The 27,928-nt window shown below is 40.0% G+C and overlaps 1 protein-coding gene across 3 annotated transcripts in view; it reads right to left on the bottom strand.

Moving 5' to 3' along the window:
• LOC127197012 (charged multivesicular body protein 3) overlaps window positions 1-27,928 on the bottom strand; it is an 82,198-nt gene that overhangs the window by 13,861 nt on the left and 40,409 nt on the right. For 2 of the 3 annotated variants that reach the window (XM_051154698.1, XM_051154696.1), the window contains 2 exons: window positions 23,142-23,202; window positions 7,474-7,653 (listed from right to left, as the gene is read on the bottom strand). In XM_051154698.1, the coding sequence (XP_051010655.1) occupies window positions 7,474-7,653; window positions 23,142-23,202 (241 nt within the window). The remainder of the gene's footprint in view (window positions 1-7,473; window positions 7,654-23,141; window positions 23,203-27,928) is intronic. The other variant, XM_051154697.1, reaches the window with a different exon arrangement.

Raw genomic sequence — 27,928 nt, 5'->3', positions numbered from 1 at the left:
AAAACTACACTCTATCCTGGAAATATGTGTAACTATGGTCTGCAATCAGAAAATAAATAAATGCATGCCAAGTACATGGGAAAGTATTTTGTTTGAGGCTCTGGACTCACACACATATGCGTGTGTGTGTGTGTGTGTGTATGTGTGTATGTGTGTATGTGTAAAATAAAATAATGTTAGACTAAAATCAAAATCCTGCAGCATGGTGTTCTAAAAGGAATGATGGTGAAGAAGGGGCTGTGGCCCCCACAGGTAAGATTCTGCCAGGAATGTAGAAGCATGCTGCATTTCAGAGAAGACAAAGAACTACACTGCAAAATGTGCTGACAGAACTGTGACTACCACAGGAAACAGACAACAGCTGCATCTATTTCAAAACCACACAGGAGATAGAGAAGCTCAGCTCCCAGGACAGCCCATGCCAGAAGTGCAGGCGCAATGACACAGCCATCTTCCACTCAGTCCTCTCCCCAAGGCCAAGGAGACCATGAGCATGTAGCATATATGTTTTATCCTATGATGTCACGCCAGTTGAACAGAGAGTCCCCATCCTCCTCTCCTGTAACAACTGCCAGGTTCTGTATACAGAAAATGTGGGGAGTCAGCTCTGGTGCCCTCTTCTGGCATGCAGGCACACATACAGGCAGAACCCTGTATAAATAATAAATATTTTTTTTAAAAGGGAGAGAATGTGGGGCTGATGGCAAAACAAGGTATGAACCTTTCACTTTATATATTTGTTATATTTTTAAATAATAAAGCCATACTCTAGGTACCTAGATATGTGCAACTGTCCTCTAACCTTTGTTAGGAGGTACATTTAAAACTCATGCATTATAACCTATGTCAGAGCTTTCTCCATTTTAAAAGATGAACATTATTTTGAATGCCCGTGGTATATGTCTTCAAGTATGTGCACTGTTTATGCCCTGAATACAGGAAGAAGTCAGAAGACACTGGGTTTTGTCTCAATTGCTATTCACTGTATTTTTTTGACACAAGGTCTCTCACTGAGCATGAATCTTGCTGTTTTGGTCAGGTTGGCTGGCCAGAGAGCTCCTGGGATCTCTCTAACACCTTCCACCCTATGCTAGGGTGACAGGAATGAGTGGCCGTGGTCAGCTATTTGATGGGTGCTGGGAATTCAAGCTCGTGTCCTCTTGTTTGTACAGCAAGCACTTTTACCCACTGAGCCATCTCCCCAGCCCCAAGGCTGAATAATATTTTAACATGTGCATAAAACATTATTTATCTCTCCATCTACCAATGGGCACTTACACTGCCTCCACCCCTTGGCTATTAGGAATCACTAGTGCACGATCTGTTTGTGCCCCTGCTTCCAATTCTCCAGGATACACCAGAAGCAGGATTGCCAGATCATATGCTAATTCCACTCCTGCCCCACCTTTGAACCTCTTCCTTAACTCTTGCCTCTAATCAAAACATGCTCATCACCGTCTTTTTCTGCAAGCAGCTGCTGTCAGAAAGCTGTTGCTTGCCACGTATCTGATCATGACAATATATTAATAGCTGGCAAGGTTTAGCATCCCCCACCTGGGGACAGCTACATGTAACAGGAGACCATCTTACGGTCAGTCACATCTTCAGAGCAGTCACAGGCTGGGGCCACAGCTGCCTGACAGTGCTGGGGAGCCCTGACAGTGCTGGGGAACCCTGGTTACACTCCTTCCTTGTTTCTACTCCTAGAATGGAGACTCCCCGCTGCTCCCTCCTTGGGCTTGATCTTGTTAACTTCAGCTGTATCAAATCTCCAACATACAACACTCCAGCACAGTCACTGATGTCAAGGAGCTAGGCTGGTCAGTTCCAAGGGGTACCTTTCTGTCATGGAGGCATGGTTTTCTCCTGAGCTCTGTGTCCCTCATTAGCGGCTCTGTGGGGCTCCAAAGCCCCCTCCCGCTGGTGTACCCCTCACTAAGGCTTTTCACTCTGCATCAGCATTCATTCTTCCACTTGCACACTGATTCAGATCCTTCCATTTAATTTCCTCAAAGGCCCTAAGGCCTCTATCTTTGGCATCACCCTCCTACGGTCTGTGCATTCTCCATACCTGCAAAATAAGAACTGACTTCAACCTTCCTTTCCAGCCCTACTTTCCAACTTTCTCCCTAGTGCACTCCTGTCAAACTGTCTTCCTGAACCCAGCCTGAACTACTGCAGCTGTCTGCGCAGTTACTCCTTCCACTCATACACCCCACCTCTTACCTCCCACGGCCCTTTATCTGCTCTGTCACCACAGCACGCTTCACTCTGAGCTGGTCTTTAACACCTGGTCTCCTAACAGCTGCAAGAACAATATTCTGCATTCACTGCCCATCCTTTCCAGACACCTCTGCTTCGTATCCCTAACCCCTGGGTCCTCCTTCAGTGTTGCAAGCATCCTGCTCTCTCACCCAGGCCTTACACATACAGTCTTCTCAGTTTGGAGGCACCCACTACAACATGATAACCTGATTCCATCCCTGGGATCCGCATGACAGAACTGACTCCCAAAAGTTGTCTTCTGACCTTCACCTGTGTGTTGTGGCACGTATGTTTCCCCAATACATGCACAGTAAGTAAATACATAAAAAAGTAAATGTAGTACTACTTTTTGCTGTTGTTTAAGGAAAGAGGACTGAACAGAGGCTCAGCAGTTAAGAGCACTTGCTGCTCTTGAAGAGGACATAGATTTGGTCCCTTCAGCTACACAGCAGCTCACAAATGTCTTAACTCTAGTTCCAGTGCATCAGATACCCTCCTCTGGCCTCCATGGCATGAGGCATGTGGTGCACACACAACACACAGGCAGGCAAAACACTCATGCATATAATAAATCTTTCTTTCAAAAAAAGGAAAGGAAAGGAAGGAATATAGGAAGAAAGAATGAATTTTGCTTTCCAGTCCATCTGCATGGAAAGACCAGGTAGGGACACTCATGAAGCCGACCCTTAACCAGCCCAAGCCACTCTCCTGCTCTGCTGTCCACTTGTTTGTTTGTTTGTTTGTGACAGGGTCTCTCTATGTAGTCCTGTCTGTCCTGGGACTCTATGAAACCAGGCTGACCTCAAATTCACAGAGATCTTCCTGCCTCTGCTTCCTAAGTGCTGGGATTAAAGGGCTGCACCACCACAGATCTGAATATAATTATCTTCAAAAATAAAAATAAAAAGATGAAAGAAAATTAAAAGATCAGTCTGAAAATTCCAATAACTAAAATCACTTGCTTTCAGAAGCAAAGACAATAAAAAGGAAACATACAAAAAAAATTGAAAGGTTCAAGTTCCCAAATGGAAATAAGCACCCAGGAACAGCTACGGAACTCCTCCCCTGAGAACCCGTGGAGAACAGACGCAATGGTGTCTTAGGTTGCCAGAGGGAATGCAGGAACTAGGCAAGGACACGGTCAAGCAAACCAGCAGGAACGACATATACCTAGTAATCTGTCAGGCTATTTACAACATCTAATTTTGCAGAACCTTACATTTTACCATAATAGAGAACTGAAAAGTACACAATTCAGAAAGACTCAACACACTGTACTCTTTAGAGCAAGTGAAACTCCTCTGTCCAGCCCCTCAGCTGGAGCACCTTTTCTGATATTCTGACCCACTTATACTTCTTTACACACTTGCACAAGCACATACTTGATTTACGCTCAGAGTACACTGCACACCCACTGCCCACAGCCTTGCTTTCTTGTGAAAATGGCACCCCTAGCGTCCTCCTGTTGGCCGAGTGCCACATCAAGGTGGAACATGCCATAATTTATCACTTCAATTCCTCACTGAAGAAAAACAAAATGCTTTCTGTTCCCTGTTAGCAACGTCTTTCCAGTGCTGGCTTTAAATATATGCATTTTACTGAGTAAATTTTTCTGTTTACAAATATGTATAATTACAAAATGAATGCAAAACAAATGAAACATCAAAAAAGTTAAAAACCAAACAAGTTTACATTAATGACAAAAACTTTACATAATGCTCACTGAAACTGTTACTTAAAATGTGGTGATACTGTGGACAAACATTTAAGAGTCATGTGTCTACACAAGGTGTTGTATGTCAGACAACACTTTTTCTCTATTAACACTAATGATATCTCAATTTGGATCCCTTATCTAACAGATGTCTGGGAAACTATATTCTGCCTTTGAATCTCCTTTAGGAATCTATACTTTATCTACAGATTCTTGCACTCAATGGGTCTACTTGGCAAAGCCATCTACACAGTGTCTCAGCCTTATTTTTTCTTTCTAATTGTTGCTGTTTTAAAAGAGGATCTTACTATGTAGCCCTAGCTGTCCTGGAACTGGCTATGTAGACCAGGTAGCCTCCAACTCACTGGCATCCACCTGCCTCTGCCTCTGAAGTGCGGAAACTAAAGGTCTGCATCATCATGCCTGGCCTGGACGTTACTCTTTCCACATTACACTGCCATGGTTAAATTTGGTACCAAGTCAGAAATGCAAATAAGGAAGTTAAAAATCTCATGAAAGTAAATGATTGTAAAATGACCCATGGACACATATGTCATGTTTATAAGCAATAATGAAAGATGACTTAAAATTTTGTTAATTCTTAAGGAAAAATCCAAGAAAAAGAATATATTCTTTTACTCCTTTGGAAAATTTACCAGAATGTAAACGGCTGGCCTTGCTGGGAGTGGTAGCGCAGACCTTTGATCCCAGCACTGGAAAGCAGAGGCAGGTGGAGCTCTGTGAGTGCAAGGCCAGCCTGGTCTACACAGTGAGTTCTGGAATAGCCAGAGCTACATTTTGAAACTCAAAAGCAGCAACAAAAGAATGAAAGAAAGAAAACAAAATGGTTGACCGTGAATTCACTAACGTCTTTACCTCCCAACTTCTGAGATTTACAGGCACTGTGCCAACATGCCAACTAACAATTCCTATAAACAAATACTTTGGTGCTTGAGAATATGCTTCAATATTAAAAGAAATATTCAAATTCTGATATGGTCAAAATGACTTTCAAATTTTTTGAATCAATTATTAATTACACAGAAATGAGTAAACACAAATTTCAAGTGATCTTTTGTCAGTTTTGATTTGGCAAGTCATGTTCCATATGAGTCTACTTTAGGGTTGCTATACCTTTAAAAAATGTATTTATTTTGTGTAGGGAAATGTGGGGGAGGCAAGCATGCCTGGTGTGTGTTGGATGATGGAGGAGTGTGGGCCCTTGTCTGTAGGCGAAGGAGATAGGTGAGTGTACCCACCCTCCCTACACCCTTACTCCCCCACCCCCCACTGGCAACAACCCTCAGGCCCCAAATGTGTTAAAAGGCTAGTTCCTTGCAGGGACACTTCCAAAGCAGACCCTAAACCACACAAAAGGTGTCTCATTGAAGAAATAAGTATCAAAGCTGCCCTGGAGACAAACCCTGGGAGGTGTCCTGGTCCTGTGTCACAGACATATATGCAGGCAAAACACTCATACACATAAAGAAAACCCAAATAAATAAATATTTTGAAACTATATAAAGAAGTCTGTAAAAAGTGAACTAATAAAGGATTCTGCTACATGTTTAATATTAACTACATACTACAGAGAAATAGTCACTAGCATCTGAACCTGCTTGTGCGTGTGCTCTTCACAGATGTTACATGACCAGGCACTCTTTTATAACCCATGGGTTAGATAGGCAAGGTATCCAGTTCTATTGGAGGACACAATGTGTGCATTAGAAATACACGTATGAGGGCTACAGAGATGGCTCAGTGGTTAAGAGCACTGTCTGTTCTTCCAGAGGATCTGGGTTCAATTCCCAGCAACCACATGGCAGCTTACAACCATCTGTAACTCCAGTTCCAGGGAATACCACACCCTCATACAGACATGCATGCAGGCAATACAGCAATGCAGATGAAATAAAAACTAAAAAAACAAAACAAAACATGAATGTTGGGTATGGTGTCCCATGCTTTTAATTCCAGCATTCAGGAAACAGAGGCAAATGGATCTTTGTGAGTTCTAGGCCAATAGTGCTACATATTGAGACTCAAAAATGTTAAGCAAACAAACAAGCAAGGAATAGGGATATAGCTCACTGGTATAGCACTTGCCTAACCAGTATAAGGTTCAATGTTCAATTCCTAGCACTGTTTAAAAAATTAAAAATAACCAAACAAGTTAATTTCATTAGAAATTACTTAGAAGAGTTATAAGGAAACTGGGCTTGGCAGCACAAACTTTTAATCCCAGCACTTGACAGGCAGATCTCTGTGAGTTTGAAGCCAGTTTGGTCTATAAAGAGAGTTCTAGGACAGCCAGGGGGTGCGCATAGAAACCCTGTCTTGAGGGAAAAAGAGAAGAAGAGTTGTAAGAAAAAAATTTTTTTGTTTTGTTTTGTTTTTTGAGACAGGGTTTCTCTGTATAGCCTTGGCTGTCCTGGACTCACTTTGTAGACCAGGTTGGCCTCGAACTCACAGTGATCCACCTGCTTCTGCCTCCCGAGTGCTGGGATTAACTGTGCGCTGCCACGCCCAGCTAGTAATAAGGAAATTTATGGCATGGTCATGTGTTGTTGAGAGAAGCTTTAGAAAAGGCTTTAAAACCAGCCTCAGTGGCGCACACCTGTAATCCCAGAACTTGGGAGGCACAGGCAGGAGGATCGCTGTGAGTTCGAGGCCAGCCTGGTCTACAAAGCGAGTCCAGCACAGCCAAGGCTACACAGAGAAACCCTGTCTCAAAAATCCAAACAAAAACAAACAAACAAAAAAAAGAAAGGAAGGAAGGAAGGAAGGAAGGAAAGGCTTTACTATGTGCCTCACTGAGACCTGTAGGACAAGGACCAATCCCTTCAAGAGAAGGGCACTTAGATAAGAGAAGGGCACTTAGGTAAGAACAAGCTAGTCCCGTCCCAGGGACAGAAAGAGCAGGTACAGATGGATGCAGAGAAGAACGGAGATGAGGGAAGAGTATACAGGTCTCCAAGATCAAACAAAACCTGAACTTTAAAGCCATAGTATTTAAATAGAATACTCAAGCAAATGAAGAACATTTAAGCGTCAGTTGGAGTATGGACTACAGCTGAACATACACATTCAATTGTTCTAACTTCTAAAAGAAGATTCCTAGCCAGGCGGTGGTGGTGCATGCCTTTAATCCCAGCACTTGGCACACAGAGGTAGGTGGATCTCTGTGAGTTCAAGTCCAGCCTGGTCTACAACAGTCCAGGACAGGCAAGGCTACACACAGAGAAACCCTGTCTTGAAAAACAAAACAAAGCAAAACAAAGCAAAACAAAAACAAAACAAACAAACAAAAAAACCAACAAGATTTTTATGTAGATTCATTATTTCAAGACCCTTGCCAAAAACGTAAGAAAATAATAGTAACAATTATATTTTACATTTATAGAGTACCCTAGTTAGGACAATGTAAGGAAACCAGTGTTGACAGTAACAATGACAGCAGCATTACTGGGGTACATAAGGTACCTGGGCCTTACCCAGCTGGTTCTTCATGCCCATGAGCACAGAGTTCATGTGTGCTTTGGATGCATAGAGCTTGCTCACAGCCTTCCTTGACCTGATCATCTCCTTGGCCAGAACCACACAGACTTCCTTTTGGCCCTTCTTGGCTGCATCTTTCACAGACCGTTTTACTTTCTCTTCTTCTCTTTGGATATCTAAATTTAGAACAGAATATCAATACTTGCTGCTCAATCTTGAGACCACAGTTCAGAACCCAGGATCCACAGCAGGGGGCTCACATTGCCTCTAACTCCAGCTGCAAGGAATCTGAAACCTTCTGGCTGCTTTGGCCACCCACATACATGTATGCAAACACACACACACACACACACACACACACACACACACACATGGGAAAATTAGGTTTGGTAGCACTCAAACTATTTTTATTATATTCTAAATGTATCTGTAAGTAGAAAATTATCAGAGGATATAAATTAAGTAAAAATACTATAAGGTATCTATTATTTCCTGAAAGGAGACTAACACAGTTTGACAATAAACAGAAATATAATCCTATTGTACTTGAGAATCTTTAAGAACCTTCTGTGAGCCTACTCTGACACTGCTTGGTACCCATTTACACTAAGGAGCTTAACATCCCAGGGCTTATTCTGACAGTCAGTATGCAGCTTTCTTACAAGTATGAGAGTACAATCTCTGAACAGTTGTTGAAAACCTACAAGTTAAGGGAAAACCTGAGCACGTTAACGCATCGTATCAACATCAACTAGAGTTTAGACATGTCTATTATTATAAGCTTTATAACCAGTAAAAACTTTTGGATTTGAAAAGCTGTGGCAAAATATGCAAAACACAATTTATCATCTTAGCCATTCATAATTCTACAACTAAACAGTGCTCTGGCCCAGCAGGGTGTTCTCCCACGACAGGGTCTTGAGAGGGAGGATCAGGAGGTCAGAATACAAAGACAGAAGATCAGGAAGTACTGCACAAGCTATGTCTTACGCCAACCAAGCTTATTAAAAGTATAGCATCTTATATACTATTTTAAGGGGAGAAATGAAAAAGAATCAGCAGAAATTATAATACAATGGACTAAGTCGGTAAGAAGCTAATCAAACAGTGTTGCATAGAGGGAACATGGGTATCTCAAGAACACTAAAAACTGAGCACACAATGGCTTGGAAAAGATAACCACAGCCGCTTGATGTGGGAAGAGTTGGTTTCTTAGGATCTGAAACCAAAGCTCCCTCAAGTGCCCCCACACTGTGGGTGTTCTCCCTCCAGCAGGCCTCCTCTGACAGACTGGCTCAACAAACTTAAGGCTGGGTGAGGACATGTTATACAGGTGCGGGCCAATCAACCACCCTCCTTCTTCAAAGTAACCAACTCTAAATTAGGGGAGGGAAACTCTTGAGAGACTTCAAAAACTCCAACCCTTGAGAAGAAACGGGATTTTTTGGCTTCCTAAATGCCACCTCAGCTTTGCAGAAGGTCTTTCTCCGTGTGTCTGTCTGCTGCTCTCTGCAGTGTTTGTAATTCCTCCACTGCTACCTGTCACACTCCAGATTTCTTCTGCATTTTAATTCTTTAACTGGCAGAGAAAATGAACATGATTGAGATCCCTAGATTGTAAGGATACTCGACTTCATTTTGGGAGAGGAAGTACCACAAGAATACCTAGTTTTGTATTGGGAAAAGGTTGGAAAAAGAGATTTCTACACTGGGCACCACACAGTGGCAACTTACTGTCATAACACTATGAAGACTTGAAGGACATTCAAGTCATTTTCAGGGTTTAAGTATAGTGGTACACACCTGTAATCCCAGCACTCACAAGCCAGAGGTAGAAGAATCATGATTCTTAATCAGCTTGGGCTAACTTACCCCCAAAAAAGTTGTCTGGAAAAATCCAGGTGTAGTTGTTTTGTATGTTGTGAAAATTAGAAAGGGTGTGTGAAGGACCCCTACATTCTCCATCTTCAGACTGTCCTGAAACCCTGGGGTCAAGAAGCACCATTTTCATTTCTGTTTCCTAAGATTGTTAACAAACACAAAGAGAGAAACAGGAAATCTTATATTCTAAGGTAAGTCTCACATGGCCAGTAGGTAGTCATTTCAAGATGGTATTGAATTTGACCTCTTAGTATTGTATTAAGTACTTTTACATACTGTTTACAAGGTTTAATGAGAGAATACTTTGTGTATAATATGAATGTATTTCCTGTCAATTAAAAAACCTATGGCCAATGGAATAGGTAGAATAGGTGAGACATCAGCAGGCACAAAGGATGCTGGGATAGAGTCAGGTGCAGAAGATTAGTGAGGAGGACAAACATGGTACCCGAGCACAGGTAACCAGCCACATGGCAGAATGTGGATTAGTATAAATGGGTTGTTTTAAGTTATGAGCTAGTCAAAGAAATATGGCCTAGGTATGTGTAAATAATATTTTGAGTCTCACGAGTCTTTGTTCTGGGAGTTTGGGGCTGGGAGGAAAAAAAAACACTACAACAATCTTTGGCTTTGAGTTAAAGATATGATGGCTTACCAAATGAGTCAGAAAGTCTTCTACACATTTTTGTAAGTTCAAGAACTAGTATTAGCACTTCCTTGAATATTTAGTAGAATTCATCAGTGAAGCCATTAGATTATTTTCTGGTTGAAAGATTCTTTGATCACTGATTCAATGATCAAAGTTGACTGAGACTTGATTTAGGGGAACATGTAGTCTATCTGGAGAATGTTCCATGCACACCTGAAGAAAATGAACATTCTGCTGTTGCTGGCAATTCTGTATATGTCTAAATAAATATAACTGGTCTCTTCCAAACACTGAAGTCTCCAATTATTATTGAAATCCTACTAATTCCTTCTATTCTTTTTTCCTTTTATACTTTAAGGATATATAGTTAGATGGAAAATGTATATGATGAGGTAGAAATTATATTAGAACTTTTATTAACATAATATGCTCTTTGTCTGAGGAAGCTTTTGTTTTAAAGTTTGGTTTACCTGACACTGGTACAGTTACATCCATTCTCTTGGTTAACACTGTGATGCAGTATATTTTTCTATTCTTTCACTCTCCATCTATTTGTGTATTTGGATTTAAAGTGAGTTTCCTATAGGCAACATACAGTTAAAGTGTGATCTTTAACACATTCTGACAATCTCTTTTGATTAGAGTTTAGCCCAGTTATATTTAAAGATAAATTAAATTCAACACCCAGCCTACCTCAAAGAGGATGATGAGCATCAAAGAACCTCCTTATGGAGATGGCTTCAAATGTGACAAACCAGCCACTGGGCAAAATGTCCTCATTTCTACCACAGACAGAATTCTGCCTAAAAATGGGCAAGCTTGGATGCAAGCAGAGTCGATGGCCAAACTCTGCCAAGACAGGGTAAGCAAGTCCTCAATAGCTCCTGCCTCACAAATATGTCTGTCAGATATATTGGGCTAGAAGGCTGAAGAAGATGCTTCAACATAATAGAGAGTTTTGAGTGATTATTCAGGTAGAAAACTGTCTCTGTCATCATTCCATTTGGAAAGCTACTAACCTGCACTCCCGGCATACTCAGGTAATCAAATTTATTCCTTCCCAAGTCTCTGATGGAGTTGAAGACCAGGTAGCTTAGTTTTACAATGAAGCTTAGTTGTTTAGGGGTTAAGATGTTTTTAGGCCTAGATAGATGGTTTAAGTTGATAATGACAAGATGTGATGGAGATTAATTTACATTCAGAATTTTAAATGCACCAAGATAGGAAAGATGTTCTCTTCAAGGCTGTCAAATACAAATAGCCAAAACACTAAGAATGCAACATTTATATAATTCCTGATTGTGTCATGGTTCTTCTTGCTATAGGTAGTTTATTGTATATATGTTTTTAATAATATAAATGTATATGTAAAAATAAAAGTGTTTAATTAAAAAATAAAAATTAATTAATTAAATCAAGGCATTGGATTCATGCCTATAATACCAACCCTCTGGAGGCAGAAGTCAGATAGGCAAGCATACAGAAAATTTAGCAAGCTGAGTCTCTACTTTGCTTGGGCTATGCACATACACATCCCTCTCCTAACAAAGCACCTAGCAACCTAGGACCCTTATCTGCATCAAGCTGCACAAACACCTGGTTCCAAACAGTGGCGTCTCACCTCCTTAGCAAGCTTTAGTAACTCTGCTTCTGTGAACAGCTTCCATTCAAATATGTTCCAGAATCTCGCTGGCACTGAAGGCATGGTCCAGAACTAGTTTTGGGTGCAAGAATAGTAAGACAAACTGCCTACTAAGTGAACTTTTAGGATAAAATTTCATGCCTATGTATGTTCGGTATGAATATAATTAAAGATCAGCTGCATCACAGGCTAAATATGATACCATTGAACTATTTGTGCTAATATCATATATTTCTGCATGTTACATGCCACAATGCATTATTATAAACAGTTTTAACAGAAATAATGAAAGGAAAAAAGCATTGATTATTTGTATAATACTATATTAAAAATGCTTTATTCTTTGTGTATATCTAGGTTTGTATTTAGCATGATATTCCTTTTGTCCACAATTTTTTTCTTTTCTTTTTTTTTTTTTTTTAAGATTTATGTATTTATTATGCAATGTTCTGCCTGCATATATGTCTGCGCACCAAAAGAAGGAACCAGATCTCATTACAGATGTTTGTGAGCCACCATGTGGCTGCTAGGAATTGAACTCAGGACCTCTAGAAGAACAGCCAGTGCTCTTAACCTCTGGGCCACTTCTCCAAGTCTGACCCACACTTTCTAAGGATTTATTTATATTTACATATATGTGTGCTTGCCTACTGAGTTTATGTGCATGTGCAGGTACTTGTGGAGGAGAGAACAGCACATCAGATCCTGGAGTTAGTGTTATTGCCCAATGTAGATGCTGAGACCCTGTCTCGGGTCCTGTGGGAGCAGTAAGTGCTGTTAGTCTCGGAGCCATTTCTCTAGCCCCAGCCTAGTTTCTTTAGCATTTCTTACTCTGGCAAGAGGGTCAGCTTTTACTCAAAAATATTTAACTTCCTTTTTATCTTTATTTTTGCATGCTATTCTCTCTGGATAGAGATTGATTGATTGATTGATTGATTGGTTGGTTGATTTTGTATTTTCAAAACAGGGGCTTCTTTGTGCAACCCCCACTGTGCTGAAACATGTGCTGTGACCTGGCTGGCCTTGAACTCAGAAACCTGCCTGCTCTGCCTTCCAAGTGCTGGGATTAAGATGGTCCTTCACAACCACCATCCAGCTTAAATATAGAAATTCAGGATAAAACTTTCTCTTCTACCATAATAAACATGTTCTGATTTACATTATTTCTGGTAACGTTTAATCATTCTTATTGTCTTCTATGTTTATTTATGTAACGCTGTTACAGACTGAACCCAGAGCCTCACACACTTCAGGCAGGTGCTCTACCACTGTTTCCTATAACCAATGTGCCTCTTTTTAGGCTGTCTCTCCTATGCCTCAGTAAACTAAACATGCTGTGGCTCAAGGATGTTTTCTCTAATTGATTCAGCTTTGGGTTATTTATTTATAACCTTACTGAAAATAGTGAGCTACAATTTCACCTGATCTCTTGACTCTTCTGATACTCAAAATTATACATATCAGACCACTTAACATCACTTAACACCACTTAACAGTAGCTCTGTTGGTTTTGTTGTCTTTTTTTATTTTTCTAGTAATATAGTTTGTGCTATTATCTTCAATTTCTTCAATCTTACTTTTTATAGTGTCTAATCTGTTGTTGTATCCATTTTGTGAAGTTTTGCTTTATCATAGGGAGTTTTATTTTCTTTTTGCTTATGGCTTTAAAAACATTTTTTAAAGTTTTTCTCTTGGAATACTCTATTTTTATTTTTATTTTTACATCAGAGTAGGAGCTTTCCCTCCCTCTTCTCCACCTAGTAGTCCCTCTTTCTCTTCCCCAATGCCCCCTCGCTTTCTTCTCAGAGGAGAGACATCCCGTGGATGCCAATCTTCCTTGGCATATCAAGTACGACTGGGTACAACTTCTTCTATTAAGGTAGCCAGTTAGGGGAAGTCCAGTTAGGGTAAAGGAATCCAAAGGCAGGCAACAAAATCAGAGACAGGTGCTGCTCCGGCTGTTAGAGGTCCCACAAGAGGACCAAGCTCTACATGTGTGAGAGGCCTAGATCCATCCCATAAGTGCTGATTGGTGGTTCAGTCTCTATGAGCCCCTATGGGTCCAGGCTTGTAGGTTTTCTTGTAGTGTCCTTGACCTCTCTGGCTCTTTCAATCCTTCCTCTCCCTCTTCCATAAGATAACCCTGAGTGCCACCTAATATTTAGATGCGGTCTCTGGGTGTTTTCATGAGCTGCTGGGTGAAGCCACTCAGATGACTCATGTTAATCTCCTGTCTGTAAGTATAGTGGAATATTATTAATAGTACTCAGAAGTGGGCTCTCTCTGATGGCATGTGACTCAAGGTGGGCCAGTCATTGGTTGGCTGGGTTGAAGGTTTTGTGTGTGGGTTAGTGTCCTCCTCTCCCCACTGAAAGTCCCAACTGGATACAAGAGCCACTTCAGGCTCCATATCCCCTGCTGCTAGTAGTCTCAGCAAGGGTCACTGTTGGGGGCCATGCAGGAGGAACAGGAAAACCCTAGAACTCGAATACAGACCGCTAGTTAGCAAACCCATGATGAGTGTGTCTTGGCGAGGCATAACCCTGAGAACTGCGTGTCCTGAGGACTTCATGCTGTTATGGAGCATAGATGCTTGTTACCCTTGCAGTCCTTATAATCCCAGCCCCTCACTGGGCAGTATCACTGGCATACTCAATAACAATGCTTGATCTCTTTCAGGCATTGCTGCTGGAGCAAATTAATGATTCAATCACCACCCTTGAAAAGCATCTGCAGAAGTAGATCCCTAACAATGACCCTTAGAAATAATTTGGAAAAACAGATTGTTCAAGGTTACGTAAAGATGTTTTTGCTACTGGTTCTGAAGCAGAAAATCTTAGGGAACAATCTGAAGTTAAGAAAAAGTACACTCAGGCTGGAGAGATGGCTCGGAGGTTAAAAACACTGTCTGCTCTTCCAGAGGTCCTGAGTTCAATTCCCAGCAACCAGATGGTGGCTCACAACCATCTATAATGAGATCTGGTGCCCTCTTCTGGCAGGCAAGCACACATGCAGGCAGAAGAGTGTATATATAATAAATTAATAAATCTTAAAAAAAGGAAAAAAGAAAAAAGAAAAGAAAAAGTACACTTAATAGTAAAGCTTGGGACCTTTTGAGGTTGGTGACCAAAGACAATACATCACAACTAGCTGACGTGACTCTCTCACTGAAGCTGAACTTCAAAGTGACAATTTGTTATACTTATTTTTGCCTTCAGCTTCCTGATGATTTAATAGAAATTATTAATAAGTAGATGAACACTTTTAGGATTTAAAGTAAAAATGGATGATTATTTTATATAGAAATTTAGATTTGTGCTTCTTTTAAGATCTTTATTAGATTACTTTTTAAGATCATTGATTATTTCTTTGGAACTGCAAATTGTGGCCTGCCAGTTATGAAAAGCTGGCTTATACTCTGTTAATATATAAATAGTTGCTTAGTTACAAATGTGTGTGGGTTCTTGGAAATAACTTGTTTTTCACATTTGTTTCTCACCCATAATATGTAAAACATTTGATCATGTGAAAGTATTGAGGAACATGTTTTTTTTTTTACTTATACTTATTGTAATTATTCACTTAAAAAAAATAGAATGTAACCATATAGTGATTTTTGTACTGCTTGAAAGATCTTGGGGGGGTATATAAGCTGTGAGAGAAATAAGAAAGTTGTTAGAACTCTCTCTTCAGAGTTTGTTCCATCCACCAAAGTATGTATAATAGCTGGTTGGGTTGGAACTCACACTTTGGATTCCATCCACCAAGGGGTGGGTGGGTGGGTGGGTGGGTGGGTGTGTGTGTGTGTGTGTGTGTGTGTGTGTGTGTGTGTGTGTGTGTTGTGTGTGTGTGTGTGTGTGTGTAAAGTAAGAGAAACCTGAAAGAAGAAGCTTGTTGGAAGATACCTGCTGGAATCTGTCTTACTTCATCAAGTGGGGTGTGTGTGTGTGCACGCGTGCGCATGTGTGTGTCTCTGGTTTTTGTCTCTCCTTCTTTCTCTTTCTTTTTTAGGTGCTTAGCTACTCTCAATGGAAGCCCCTGCTAGGAGCCATCAGCCCTAGTCCCAGCTTGCCACACCAGTGGAAGCCATATCAGTTCCAGCTTGGAAGGTGCCCTCAGAGAAAGTCTGCAGGGTCACCAGCAGCCACAGGACCCATGCCTTGCCTTAGTTTCCCCAGTTGATGTTGAAGCTGGACTTAATTATTCCTCAATATTCTGGTGCCCGAACAGCAGGTCCTTGATATTCTGGCACCTGAACAGCAGTTCCTCAATAGGTCACCACCATAGACTCAGGGAACCCCCCAACTTCCATTCTCACTCCCACCCCTCCTGCTCCCCCTTTCCCCACCCCACTCTCGTTACCCTCCCCCACCTCCTCTCCCATGCTGTTCCCTTCCTCCGTCTACTTTAGATGTCTACTTTCTGAGTAGGATTCTAGTAGTCTCCCTTGGGCCTCCTTGCTACTTAGATTCTTTGAGTCTGTGTATTGTAGTGTGGTTATCCCGTATTATGTGGCTAATATCCACTTACAAGTGAGGACATATGTTGTCTTAATGGGTTTGGGTTACCTCATTCATGATGTTATTTTCTAGTTCCATCCAAATTTATCTAGCCTGCAAATTTCAAGATTTCCTTGTTTTTAATAGCTGAGTACCACAATTTCTTTATCCAGTCTTCAGTTGAGGGGCATCTAGGTTGTTTCCAGATTCTAGCTATTATGAATAAAACTGCTATGAACATAGTTGAGCAAGAGTCCTTCTGGCACCATAAAACATCTTTTGGATATCTGCCCAGCAGTGGTATAGCTGGGTCTTTAGGTACACTATCCCTAATTTTCTGAGAACCGGCCAGGTTGATTTACAAAGTGATTGTACAAGTCTGCACTCCCACCAGCAATGGAGGAGTGTTCCCCTTGCTCTACATCTTCACCAGCATGTGTTGTCACTTGAGTTTTTGATGTTAGCCATTCTGACAGGTATAAAATGGAAATTCAGATTATTTTGATTTGCATTTCCCTGATGACTAAGGATGTTAAACATTTCTTTAAGTGCTTCTCGGCTTAGAGATTTCTCAGTTTGAGAATTCTCGCTTTAGCTCTGTATCCCACTTTTTAATTGGGATATTTGGTTTGTTGGTGCTTAATTTCTTTTGTTGTTGTTGTTTTGTTTTGTTTTGTTTTTCAAAACAGGGTTTCTCTGTATAGTAGCTCTGGCTGTCCTGGACTGGCTTTGTAGGCCAGGAAGGTCTCCAACTCACAGAGATCTGCCTACCTCTGCCTCCCAAGTGCTGGGATTAAAGGCGAGCACCACTACACCTGGCAAAGTGTTTAATTTCTTGAGTCCTTTATATATTTTGGTTATTACCCTCTGTCAGATGTAGGGCTGGTGAGGATCTTTTCCCATTCTGTAGGCTACCATTTTGTCCTACTGACAGTGTCCTTTGCCTTACAGAGGCTTTTCAGTTTCCTAAGGTCCCACTTATTGGTTGTTGATGTTACTGCCTGAGCTACTGGTGTTCTGTTCAGGAAGCTGTCTCCTGTGTCAATGTCCATTTGCTCTTCTATTAGATTTAATGTATCTGGTTTTAAATTGGCATCTTTGATCCACGTGGATTTTAGTTTTGTGCAGGTTAATAAATATGGATCTATTTGCATTCTTCTACATGTAGACCAGCTTAGACCAGTTAGACCAGCACCATTTGTTGAAGATGCTCTCTTTTCCCCATTGTATGGTTTTGGCTTCTTTGTAAAAAAAAAAAAAAAAAAAAATCAGGTGTCCGTAGGTGTGTGGATTTATTTCTGGGTCTTTGATTTGATTCCACTGATCAACCTGTATATTTTGATGTCAATGCCATGCAGTTTTTATTACTATTGCTTTACTATGCAGCTTTAAAATCAGGGATGATGATAACTCTAAAAGTTCTTTTATTGTACAGGGGATTGTTTTAGATATCCTGAGTTTTTTCCCCCATAGGAAGTTGAGAATTGCTTTTTCCGGGTCTATTAAGAATTATGTTAATATTCTGATGTGACTTGCACTAAATCTGTAGATTGGTTTGGGAAGATGGCCATTTTTACTATGTTAATTCTAGTGATCCATGAGCATGGGAAATCTTTTCGTCTTCTGGTATCTTCTTCGGTTTCTTTATTTATAAACTTGAAGTTCTTACCATACATGTCTTTCACTTGCTTGGTTAGAATTAAACCAAGATATTTTCTATTATTTGTAGCTATTGTGAAGGGTGTTGTTTCCCTAATTTTCTTCTCAGACCATTTATTGTTTGCATAAAGAAGAGCTACTGATTTTTTTAAAGTTAATTTTGTATCTAGTCACTTACTTACCTGAAGATGTTTATCAGCCATACGAGGCATGGTGGAATTTTAGGGGTCACTTCTGTATACCATCATATCATCTGCAAATAGTGATACTTTGACTTCTTCCTTGATCTCTTTGTCTTTTGCTCTCGCCAGAACTTCAAGTACCATACTGAAGAGATAAGGAGACAGTGGGCAGCCTTGTCTTTGTTTTGATTTCAGTGGAATTGCTTTAAGTTTCTCCCATTTAATTTGATGTTGGCTATAGGCTTGCTGTATATTGCCTTTATTGTATTTAGGTATGTGCTTTATATCCCCAATCTCTCCAAAACTTTTAATATGAAGGGGCATTGGATTTTGTTAAAAGCTTTTTCAGCATCTAATGAGATGATCATGTGATTTTTTTTCCCCTTCAGTTTGTTTATATGGTGGATTACATGGATGGATTTTTGTATGCTGAAACATCCCTGCATCCCTGGGATGAAGCATATTTGATCATGGTGGATGCTTTTGATGTCTTCTTAGATTGGATTTTTGAGTATTTTATTGAGTATTTTTGCACCAATGTTCATAAAGGAAATTGGTCTGTAATTCTTTCTTTGTTGAGTCTTTGTGTGGTCTAGGTATCAGGGTGACTGTGGCCTCAAAGAATGAGTTTGGCAATGTTCTTTCTGTTTCTATATTGTAGAATAGTTTGAGTACTATTGGTATTAGCTCTTTGTTGAAAGGCAGGTAGAATTCTGTTCTAAAACCATCTGACCCTGGGCTTATATTTGTTGTTGTTGTGGCTGCTGTTGGCAGCCTTTTAATGACTGCTTCTATTTCATTAGAGTTTATACAAACTATTTAAATTGTTTACCTGATCTTGATTTAACTTTGGTAAGTGGTATCTATCAAGAAAATCAGCCGTTTCCTTTAGATTTCTCCAATTTTGTGGAATATAGGCTTTTGAAGTAAGACCTAATGACTCTTTGGATTTCCTCAGTTTCTGAAGTTATGTCCCCCTTTTTATTTCTGATTTTGTTAATTTGGATATTCTTGCTCTTCCTTTTAGTTAATTTGACTAAGGGTTTGTCTATCTTGTTAATTTTCTCAAAGAACTAGCTCTTGGTTTCATAGATTCTTTGTATTGTTTTCTTTGTTTCTAATTCATTGATTTCAGCTTTGACTACTGACTTTCAGTTTGACTATTTCCTGCCATCTACTCCTCTTGTGTATGTTTGCTTCTTTTTGCTCTAGAGTGTCAGGTATGCTCTTAAATTGCTAGTATAACAACTCTCCAGTTTCTTTTTCAAAGCACTTAGTGCTATGAACTTTCCTCTTAGCTCTGCCTTCATTGTGTCCCATAAGTTTGGGCATATTGTGCATTCATTTTCCTTGAATTCTAAAAAGTCTTTAATTTATTTCTTCCTTGAGGATAGAGTTGTTCAGCTCCCGTGAGTTTGTAGGATTCCTGTTGTCTCTGTTGTTGTTGAAGTGCAGCTTTAATCTATGATGGTCTGATTAAGATATAGGGAGTTATTTCATTTTTCATGTATCTGTTGAGATTTGCTTTGAGTCTGAGTATATGGTCAGTTTTGGAGAAGGTCCCCTGAGGTGCTGAGAAGAAGGTATATTCTTTTGTGTTTGGGTGAAATGTTCTGTAAATATGTTAGGTCCATCTGCACATGATCCCCTTTTTTTGATTTTACTGGTGTGAAGTTATTTATTTCCTGTGTTTTCTTGGGTGTAGATGTAATCTCTTTATGTTAAGAGTTTTCCTTCTAGTATCCTCTATAGGACTGGATGTGGAAAGATAATGCTTAAATTCGGTTTTGTCATGGAATATCTTTTCTTCATCTATGTTGATTGACAGTTTTGCAGGATATAGTAGTCTAGGCTGGCATCTGTGGTCTCTTAGAGAGAGACATTTGCCCAGGCTCTTCTGGCTTTTAAAGTCACTGTGAGAAGTCTAGCCTAATAGGTCTGCCTTTATATGTTATTTGGACTTCTCTTGAAGCTTTTATTCCTTCTTTGTTCTACACATTTAATGTTTTGATTATTTTTTGGTCTAATCATTTGGCGTTTTGTAAGCTTTCTGTACATTTATAATCATCTCTTTCTATAGAGTAGGGAAATTTTTCTTGATATTTTCTGGGCCTTTGAGTTAGGAATCTCCTTCCTCTATTCCTATTAATCTTATGTTCTAAATTCTTCAACATATTTTTTATCCCTCTTTTTGCTTAACTGCTCTTTTGGTTGTTTTGTTTTGGGGTTTTGTTGTTGTTTTTATTGTTGCTGTTGTTGGGGGCATTGTTTTTTGTTTGGATTTTTAAAAAAATTTCTACTGTCCAATTTATTTTACACTTGTGGGCCATTTTCCTACTTCCCTGCAGTGGCCTTTTCACTTACCACTAAGAATGCCTCCTTGTTAGGTGTCATAACTTTGTAGTTTTTTAAAGAGCATTAAGCTTTATTTTGACTAGCAGCTAAGTCACTTGAGGATCAACTTTAAAACCTGTTCATAAGCTTTCCCCATAAATATCCCTTTATTCTACCCTTAGTACTAAATGTGGCCCTTCTCCAGTCTGTATTGAGTGTCCAAGATTTTAACAAAATGTCTTTACTGTGCTTGCAAAATTAAACCATCTCCAAACCCTTTTTAGCTTTGGGAACTGTTGAGCTGAAAATTTCCTGGTACTTGTTCTGTTCCCATTAATTATTCTTTGTCAGTCTCAGCAGATATCACTCTAAGTAAGCACATATCAGTATTCAGCCACAGACTCAGGCCCTGTGGAGATATCTGGAGTTCCTTCCCCAGTACATTCCTCTTCTCTTCCTCATCCTGATCTCCAAGTCTTCAATTCAGTAAGACCATCATGGTTTTTTTTTTTTTTTTCTTCTTTCTGGAATCCTTTCAATGTGCCACATTCAATAAAGTATCTCAAGCAGAAAAAGAGGGCTATGAGGGTTCTCTTTGCTTCTTCTGTCAGTGCAGTGTGGAAAGCAGTTGTTTCATATTGACTTGTCCAAACTTTCATTTACAATTAAGTAGAAGTGTAAGAACAAAATCAGCTATCACAGCTGGGAGTAGATTCTCATCTCTAGTGCTCTTTTTAAAGTTGTGGTACTGTAATCCTGGGATACTTTCCTGGTATTAATATTTTCTACTTGTGAAGGTGTTTTTTAAAAAATATCCTTGCTAGGTGTGGTGGCACATGCCTTTAATCCCAGCACTTGGGAGGCAGAGGCATGTGGAGCTCAAGTTCGAGGCCAGCTTGGTCTACAAAGAGAGTTCCAGGACAGCCAGGGCTATTATACAGAGAAACCCTGTCATAAAAAGTAAAACAGACCAAAAAAAAAAAAAAAAAAAAAAAAATCCTTCAAGGAGGAAGAGGATGGTTGAACCCCTATCATGTAATAGTAGAGATAAAGGACTATTAGAGGCTAAAGGTGTAAGGAAGGATAGGGAAGGACAGGAAAGAAGCAGAGTGCAGGTGATTAGCCAAAACTAAGGCTACAAAAACCCTTGTGGAAGCTCACTGCTTTGTAAGCTAACTAAATATTAATTCTTAAGGAGTTTAAATTCAGATAGCCCGCATGGATGGACAATACTTCTCCCAGAAGATATGGGATTAGTAAATAAAAATCTCAGTGCCTGGCTTGCTTGTAGCAACAGGGATACCTCAGAAGCACTATAACTAACACGGGCTATTGCCATTGCCTTTTCGCTGTCCAGCAGAACTAAATAGTAAGTCTCTACTGCTGAGGCAGGACGTATTTTTGCTACAAGACATAGAAGAATCAGGCTAGCAGTGACCTGAAAACGTCTTCTCCTTTGGCTAGTTTCACAGTTCTGGAAAGTGCTATACAAGCCCCAATAGGGTAGGAAGGAAGCCATCAATATTACTATTCAGCAGTAAATCCTGCATACTACAATACTGACCTGCCAAGCAAGACATATTCATTCACTAGTTTAATAATGGCACAGATACTGGAGTAACTAATAGCTTTTTGGTTGGATTTGACATCTGCATAAGAAGGAATTCATCTCTGATACTTTAAACCTGGGCAAATAACTATAGCTTAGGATGTCTAGGCTCTACAGGGTAACCTACTACTGACGGCTTGCTAAATAGCTATGTTAATAGATTACTGCTGCCCTCTACCTTGTAATTGGGACTCAAAACTGGTCAAAGTGCTAAGAATAAATGACTCTTAAGTGCTCAGCCCTAAATGGGACAGCTATAGCAACATCCTAGCCAAAGCTTAGGGAGCATCTGAGAAAAAGGGGTGGGAAGAGGGTAAGCATGTGGAGGAGTGCCGTGACATGGTCTCTTCTGGACGTGACACAGCACTGCACACATGAACTCACTACAGCTATGATACCCACACAACACCAGACCAACAAACCAACCAACGTTTCAACAAACAGCACTAACTGGACTCCACGGATTACAGGGGAGAGGGTTGTGGGTATGAATATGAAGTGGGAGAAGAGACCATGGATTGCCTGAGGGGAATGGGAGTGTAACCTGGGCTTGGATGTAATCAAGATGCATTGCTTATATGTATAAAATTGACAAAAATGAATAATTATATACTAAAAAACTTAGTTTCAGCACTACCATTTCTTGGCCACTCACCTTAATTTCAAATGAAACAAACAAAAAAAATAGTAACTTTTATTTAGAAATACATTGTTCCCGATTAAAATTATATTAAAGCATGCAGACAGTAGTAATAAAGGGATTGCATTGTTTTCTTATGCACAACTTATTTAATTAAAACTCCATAAAAGCTGGGCGTGGTCGCACACACCTTTAATCCCAACACTTGAGAGGCAGAGGCAGGCGGATCACTGTGAGTTCGAGGCCAGCCTGGTCTACAGAGTGAGTCCAGGACAGCCAAGGCTACACAGAGAAACCCTGTCTCGAAAAACAAACAAGCAAAAAAACCCAACTCCATAAAAGAGTTTTGTTTGCAAGCACCAAGAGCTTTTGCTCTTACAATTTAGTCTGTTTTAACTATTATCCTTTTTGTGCTGAGTATAAAATTAGAAAACAAAATAATATAAACATCTATACATAATTATTATGGGAATAAACTGTCTTTTAAAGTATAGGTAAGTTTACTTTGATGCACTGAAATGAAATATAGCATTAGAGTATAGAATAGAAAACATAAAGTAGCAATTTACCTCTTATTTGCCTGTCAACAACTCTCATTTCCTTCCTGATCTTCAATGACCATTCATTGACCTATGGACAATTTTAAATAGGGAATTATCAGAGAAGCAAGCACTCCCAGTCAATTTTGTACATTCTTACAAATTCTATTAATTCTGCATTGAATTTAGACACATTTTTTTTTTTTTAATTTTTAAGAAAGACCTTTAGAGACTTGGTTTGTTTGGTTGGTTTGGTTTTTCAAGACAGGGTTTCTCTGTGTCACCCTGGCTGTCCTAGAACTCACTCTGTAGTCTAGGCTGGCCTCAAAGTCACAGAGATTCACCTGCCTGTGCCTCCCTAATGTTGGGATTAAAGGTGTGCACCACCACGGCCCGGAACTAGGGCCACTTTTTTTTTGAACCAACTCTTTTATTCATAGTACACAGGAACTCCAAACTGTTTAAAACAGGGAGGAAAAACATTTCATAGAAGGCTCTTTGCATATACTAGTGCTTTTCACATGGTGTGTGGGCAAAGACAAAGAACATCAGAAGATTTTCATCTATTACACATAATTATTTTAAAAACTACTCTGCCTGTGGTGAGAACTTATCTTTATATGTGTTACTTTTCTTCCTATCTGGTTAAAATCTCCGAGGCACTCAATATAGCCAACTGGAGACACCGGTGTAGATAACTCTTCTAGCACATTCTCATGCAAGTGAACTCTTTTCCTATTTTTTTTTCCCAAAAGTACTGAAGAAACACCTGAAGTGACATCTGATGGGTCATTAAAAGTAAAATTTATATTAAATTTCTGTATGATTTTTGGCACATGAGTCAGAAACACTGACATTCCTACTTCAATTCCCTCCCATTACCAACTACTTAATGAAAAGTTTTTCAGGACTTAGGTCTAATTTTAAAATTCTATTTTAATTCTACAGGAATAGGATACTAAACCCTATAATGTTCATCCACAGGTACACGAACTAAACTGCATTTAAAATTCCTATCATTAGAAGGTGTAGTTCCATTACATTTCAAGTTTAACATTTACCAAAATCTGCAAAGTATTTACAAAAACAATCCCACTGAAAAAAAGTTCCAATATTAAAGGCCAGACATGACTTATAACCCCAAAGCAGGGGTACAGAATCTCCGATGTTCACTGGCCAAGCCAACCTAGCCAAAATGTGAGCTTCATGTTTAATGATTTTTCAGGTTTAGTCTCAAGAGAATAAGGCACAAAGTGGTAGTACAGGATCCCTGATATCTTCTTCCCGCAAATGTACAGGCACGGCATCTACTTACTCACACATACAAACAAAAAACACAAAACTATAAGGTAATACAAATTTTAAATAATCAGGCTGGATTTATGTGCACGCTAAATAAAATTCATATAATATACAACTAATTATGTTAAAATATATAATTGATCGTGAAATTTGTTGTCAATCCTTAAAACCTTTTCATCACCTTGGAAAACAGTACACATCTTAAATAATCCTGTAGCTCCCCATCCACCAATAATTTGCTTTCTGTCTTTACAGAACTTGTTAATTTTAAATATTTACTATAATGTGTGACCTCTGGTTCCAGATTCTTTCATTTCATAGCATGTATTCAAGGTTCACCGGTGCAGTGGCATGTATGAGTATGCCATCTTTTTTATGTCTTTCTTTCATCCTATCATGCATATACCACAGATTTGTTTCTCTCTTTATCTGTTGATGGCCACTTGAGTTTGCCACTACCTTCGGCTATTGCTAATATTTATGTGTAAATTTTAAAAAGACCTATTTAAGTCATATGGTGGTGGCACATGCCTTTAATCCCATCACTTGGGAGGCAGAGTCAGGTGGATCTCTGTGAGTTTAGAGGCTAGCCTGGTCTACAGAGGGAGTTCCAGGACAGCCAGGGCTACACAGAGAAACTCAGCCTTTTGGGGGGTGGGGGGAATTCAGTCTTAAAAAAAGAAAACAGCGCCAGGTGTGGTGGCACTCGCCTTTAATCCTAGCACTGGGGAGGCAGAGGCAGGCGGGCTGCTGTGAGTTCAAGGCCAGTCTGGTCTACAAAACGAGTCTAGGACAGCCAAGCCTACACAGAGAAACCTTGTCTCGAAAAACCAAACCAAACCAAACAATTCAACAGCACTGGGGCAGCTCAAGTGACACTTAGCATATTCCTTTAGGGTTAAGAGACACAATCCAAGATCAGGAGCTCAATAGAATGCATCAAACAAGTTTCATAACTGTAATGAATGATACAGTAGAGAAAATTCAAAACATAAAAAGAAATTTCAACAAGTATTTACTTAAGTTGCAACAGTATTTTAAAAACACGTCAAGCACACATACAGGCAGAACATTGTATACATAATAAAGAAATCTTTTTTAAAAACCAAATCAAAGGTGAAATCAATAAGTGAAAGAGAATGTAAGGAATTCAGTAATAAAGTCTTAAAATCAATTTGTAAGTTAGACTATGCTGTGAAAACCATAAGGGACCTACAGAAAGTTTCCGACCAATAAGATAAGTGCTTTATTCAAATTTATTCACTAAGTCTATTATATGCCGGACACAAATGAAGTGAAGGGAACTGAAACCAGCAAGGCATCACCTACAACCAGTGCTGAGACAAATGACATGCAGAAACCAACTGTTCAAATCCCTGTCCCACCAATCCCTGGAGCTAACTCCTGGTGGACTGAAAACACAAGTGTGAAATGAAACCTTGTTACACCAGTGATAACTGTTAGACTAGAGATGCAGCTCAGGGGTAGAAGGCTTGCCTGGCTACGGGGGGGGGGGGGTGTCTCGCTAGCATCACCCCCCATTCCTCCCAGGAGCCTATCCTGTTGTAGGTCTCCAGCTTGTCTCAGATGCCCTGCCCATGGTTTCTCTTCTCTCAGCAAGCCCCCCAGAACACACCTTCTTGATCAAGAATAAAGTTTGCCTTGTCCAGACACAGCAAGCTGCAGCTAGAGTGGTAGTCTGTTGTTTCCACTGAGAACATATTCTTTTTTTTTTTAAGAACATATTCTTAACATCGTGATCCAGTACGAAGTTCACACTTTCCTTGTGAGACACTCTGACTAAAATTGTTTAACTTGGATTTCATCAAGCTTACATCCAACTTCCACTTCGCAGAAAATGACACAGAGGAAAAAGTAAGCACAAGACGTGGTCAGACCATGCAGAACGCTGAGCAGCCAACTCTAAAGTCTTTACTTTTACAACTTTTATTCTTTAAGGCAGGAATTAAAATTTTAAAACGAATGTATGATCATGTCTCAGAAACTCTACAACATCCAGACTACTTCTTAAAATCTTTGTTTTCTGAGTCGCTGTCCAATCTGGCCTCTAACTCTTGCCTTCAGGAATATTCCTTCCCAAGCCACCCAAATAGTTGGACTACGAGCACACCCCGCTGCACCTCTTAAAACTTTTCTTTTTTTTTTTTTTAATATATTTATTTATTATTATGCATACAGTGCTGAAAAGGGCATCAGATCACATTATAGATGGTTGTGAGCCACCATGCGGTTGCTGGGAATTGAACTCATAACCTCTGGAAGAGCAGTCAGTGCTCTTAACCACTGAGCCATCTCTCCAGCCCCCTAAAACTTTTCTTATAAAGGGCATTCATCGATTTTACTTGGCATCATAGATACCCATTTTGTGATATATTATACTCCCCCCCCCCTTTTTTTTCGAGGCAGGGTTTCTTTGTATAGCCTTGGCTATCCTGGAGTCACTTTGCAGACCAGGCTGGTCTCGAACTCTGGAGATCCACCTGCCTCTGCACCCGCCCAAGTGCTGGGATTAAAGGTGTGTTCCACCAGGCCCGACTTGTATAATCTTCTTGATGATAAAACAAAACAACAACAACAACAACAAAAAACTATTGCTGGGGTATGGATTTAGCTTTGTCATCTATAAATTGAGATATACAGAAAAGGGTCTGGTGAGTATTTAAATTTATGCCTGGTATATGCATTAGTTGTATAACACTTTCATTATTTTAAATGATAAATGTGATTGCTAAGCATGCAATATCAATTACTCTTCTAGTAGAGTAACCACCCAAGAAACAGAACAGCAGAAAATGGCACTGCTAACGAGTGAGACTGGCCTGACAGCTACACTTCGGTGACTGAACTAAAGGAGTTGAGGGATAAGTCTGAGTGCTGTAGAAACAGAGCTTCTCAAACATTAGGGAACATACTAACCACTGGGGATAGTCGTAATTTAGAATCTGATTCAGTAGGTACAGAACGGGACCCCACAAGTCAACATGTTTGGATGCTTGCACTGCTATTGGGCTGCTGGCAGTCTGTGCAACAAGGCTGCTGCGTAGAGAGCGCACCTCCACCACCACTATTAGCTCAAACTTTACAACTTTTTATTTGTTTCTTTGTCTGACACAGGGTTTCTCTGTGTAGCCTTGGCTGAGACTTTACATCTTTTAATGGTCAATTTTCTGCAGTAGCACTCTTCTTACGCGACAGGTGAGAAGGCGGCTCGGACAAGTCTGGAGGTCACAGAGCCGACATATATTAAAGTAATACTCAAGTTATTCCCAGAATAACACAATGTATAGGCAGATCTAGGAATGCGGAGCAGGATCAGAACTACTGTCGGTAGCAATCAGCTTCTGGAATAAACAGAAGTCGGGCTTCCCTGCACTGAGCGGTGACCGAGAAAGGTACCTGCCTGGCAGGTGCCTGTACCTTCTGGGGTTCCTGACCCCGCTCAACGCGCACACCCTTCCGGTCTGGGGCAAGTCCCCTGGGTGGTCTGCAGACCG

Source organism: Acomys russatus, chromosome 13 (assembly GCF_903995435.1).
Source record: "Acomys russatus chromosome 13, mAcoRus1.1, whole genome shotgun sequence".
Lineage (NCBI taxonomy): Eukaryota > Metazoa > Chordata > Mammalia > Rodentia > Muridae > Acomys > Acomys russatus.
Note: the sequence above shows the minus strand (reverse complement) of the source record. Positions and strands in the feature narration are given on the sequence as shown.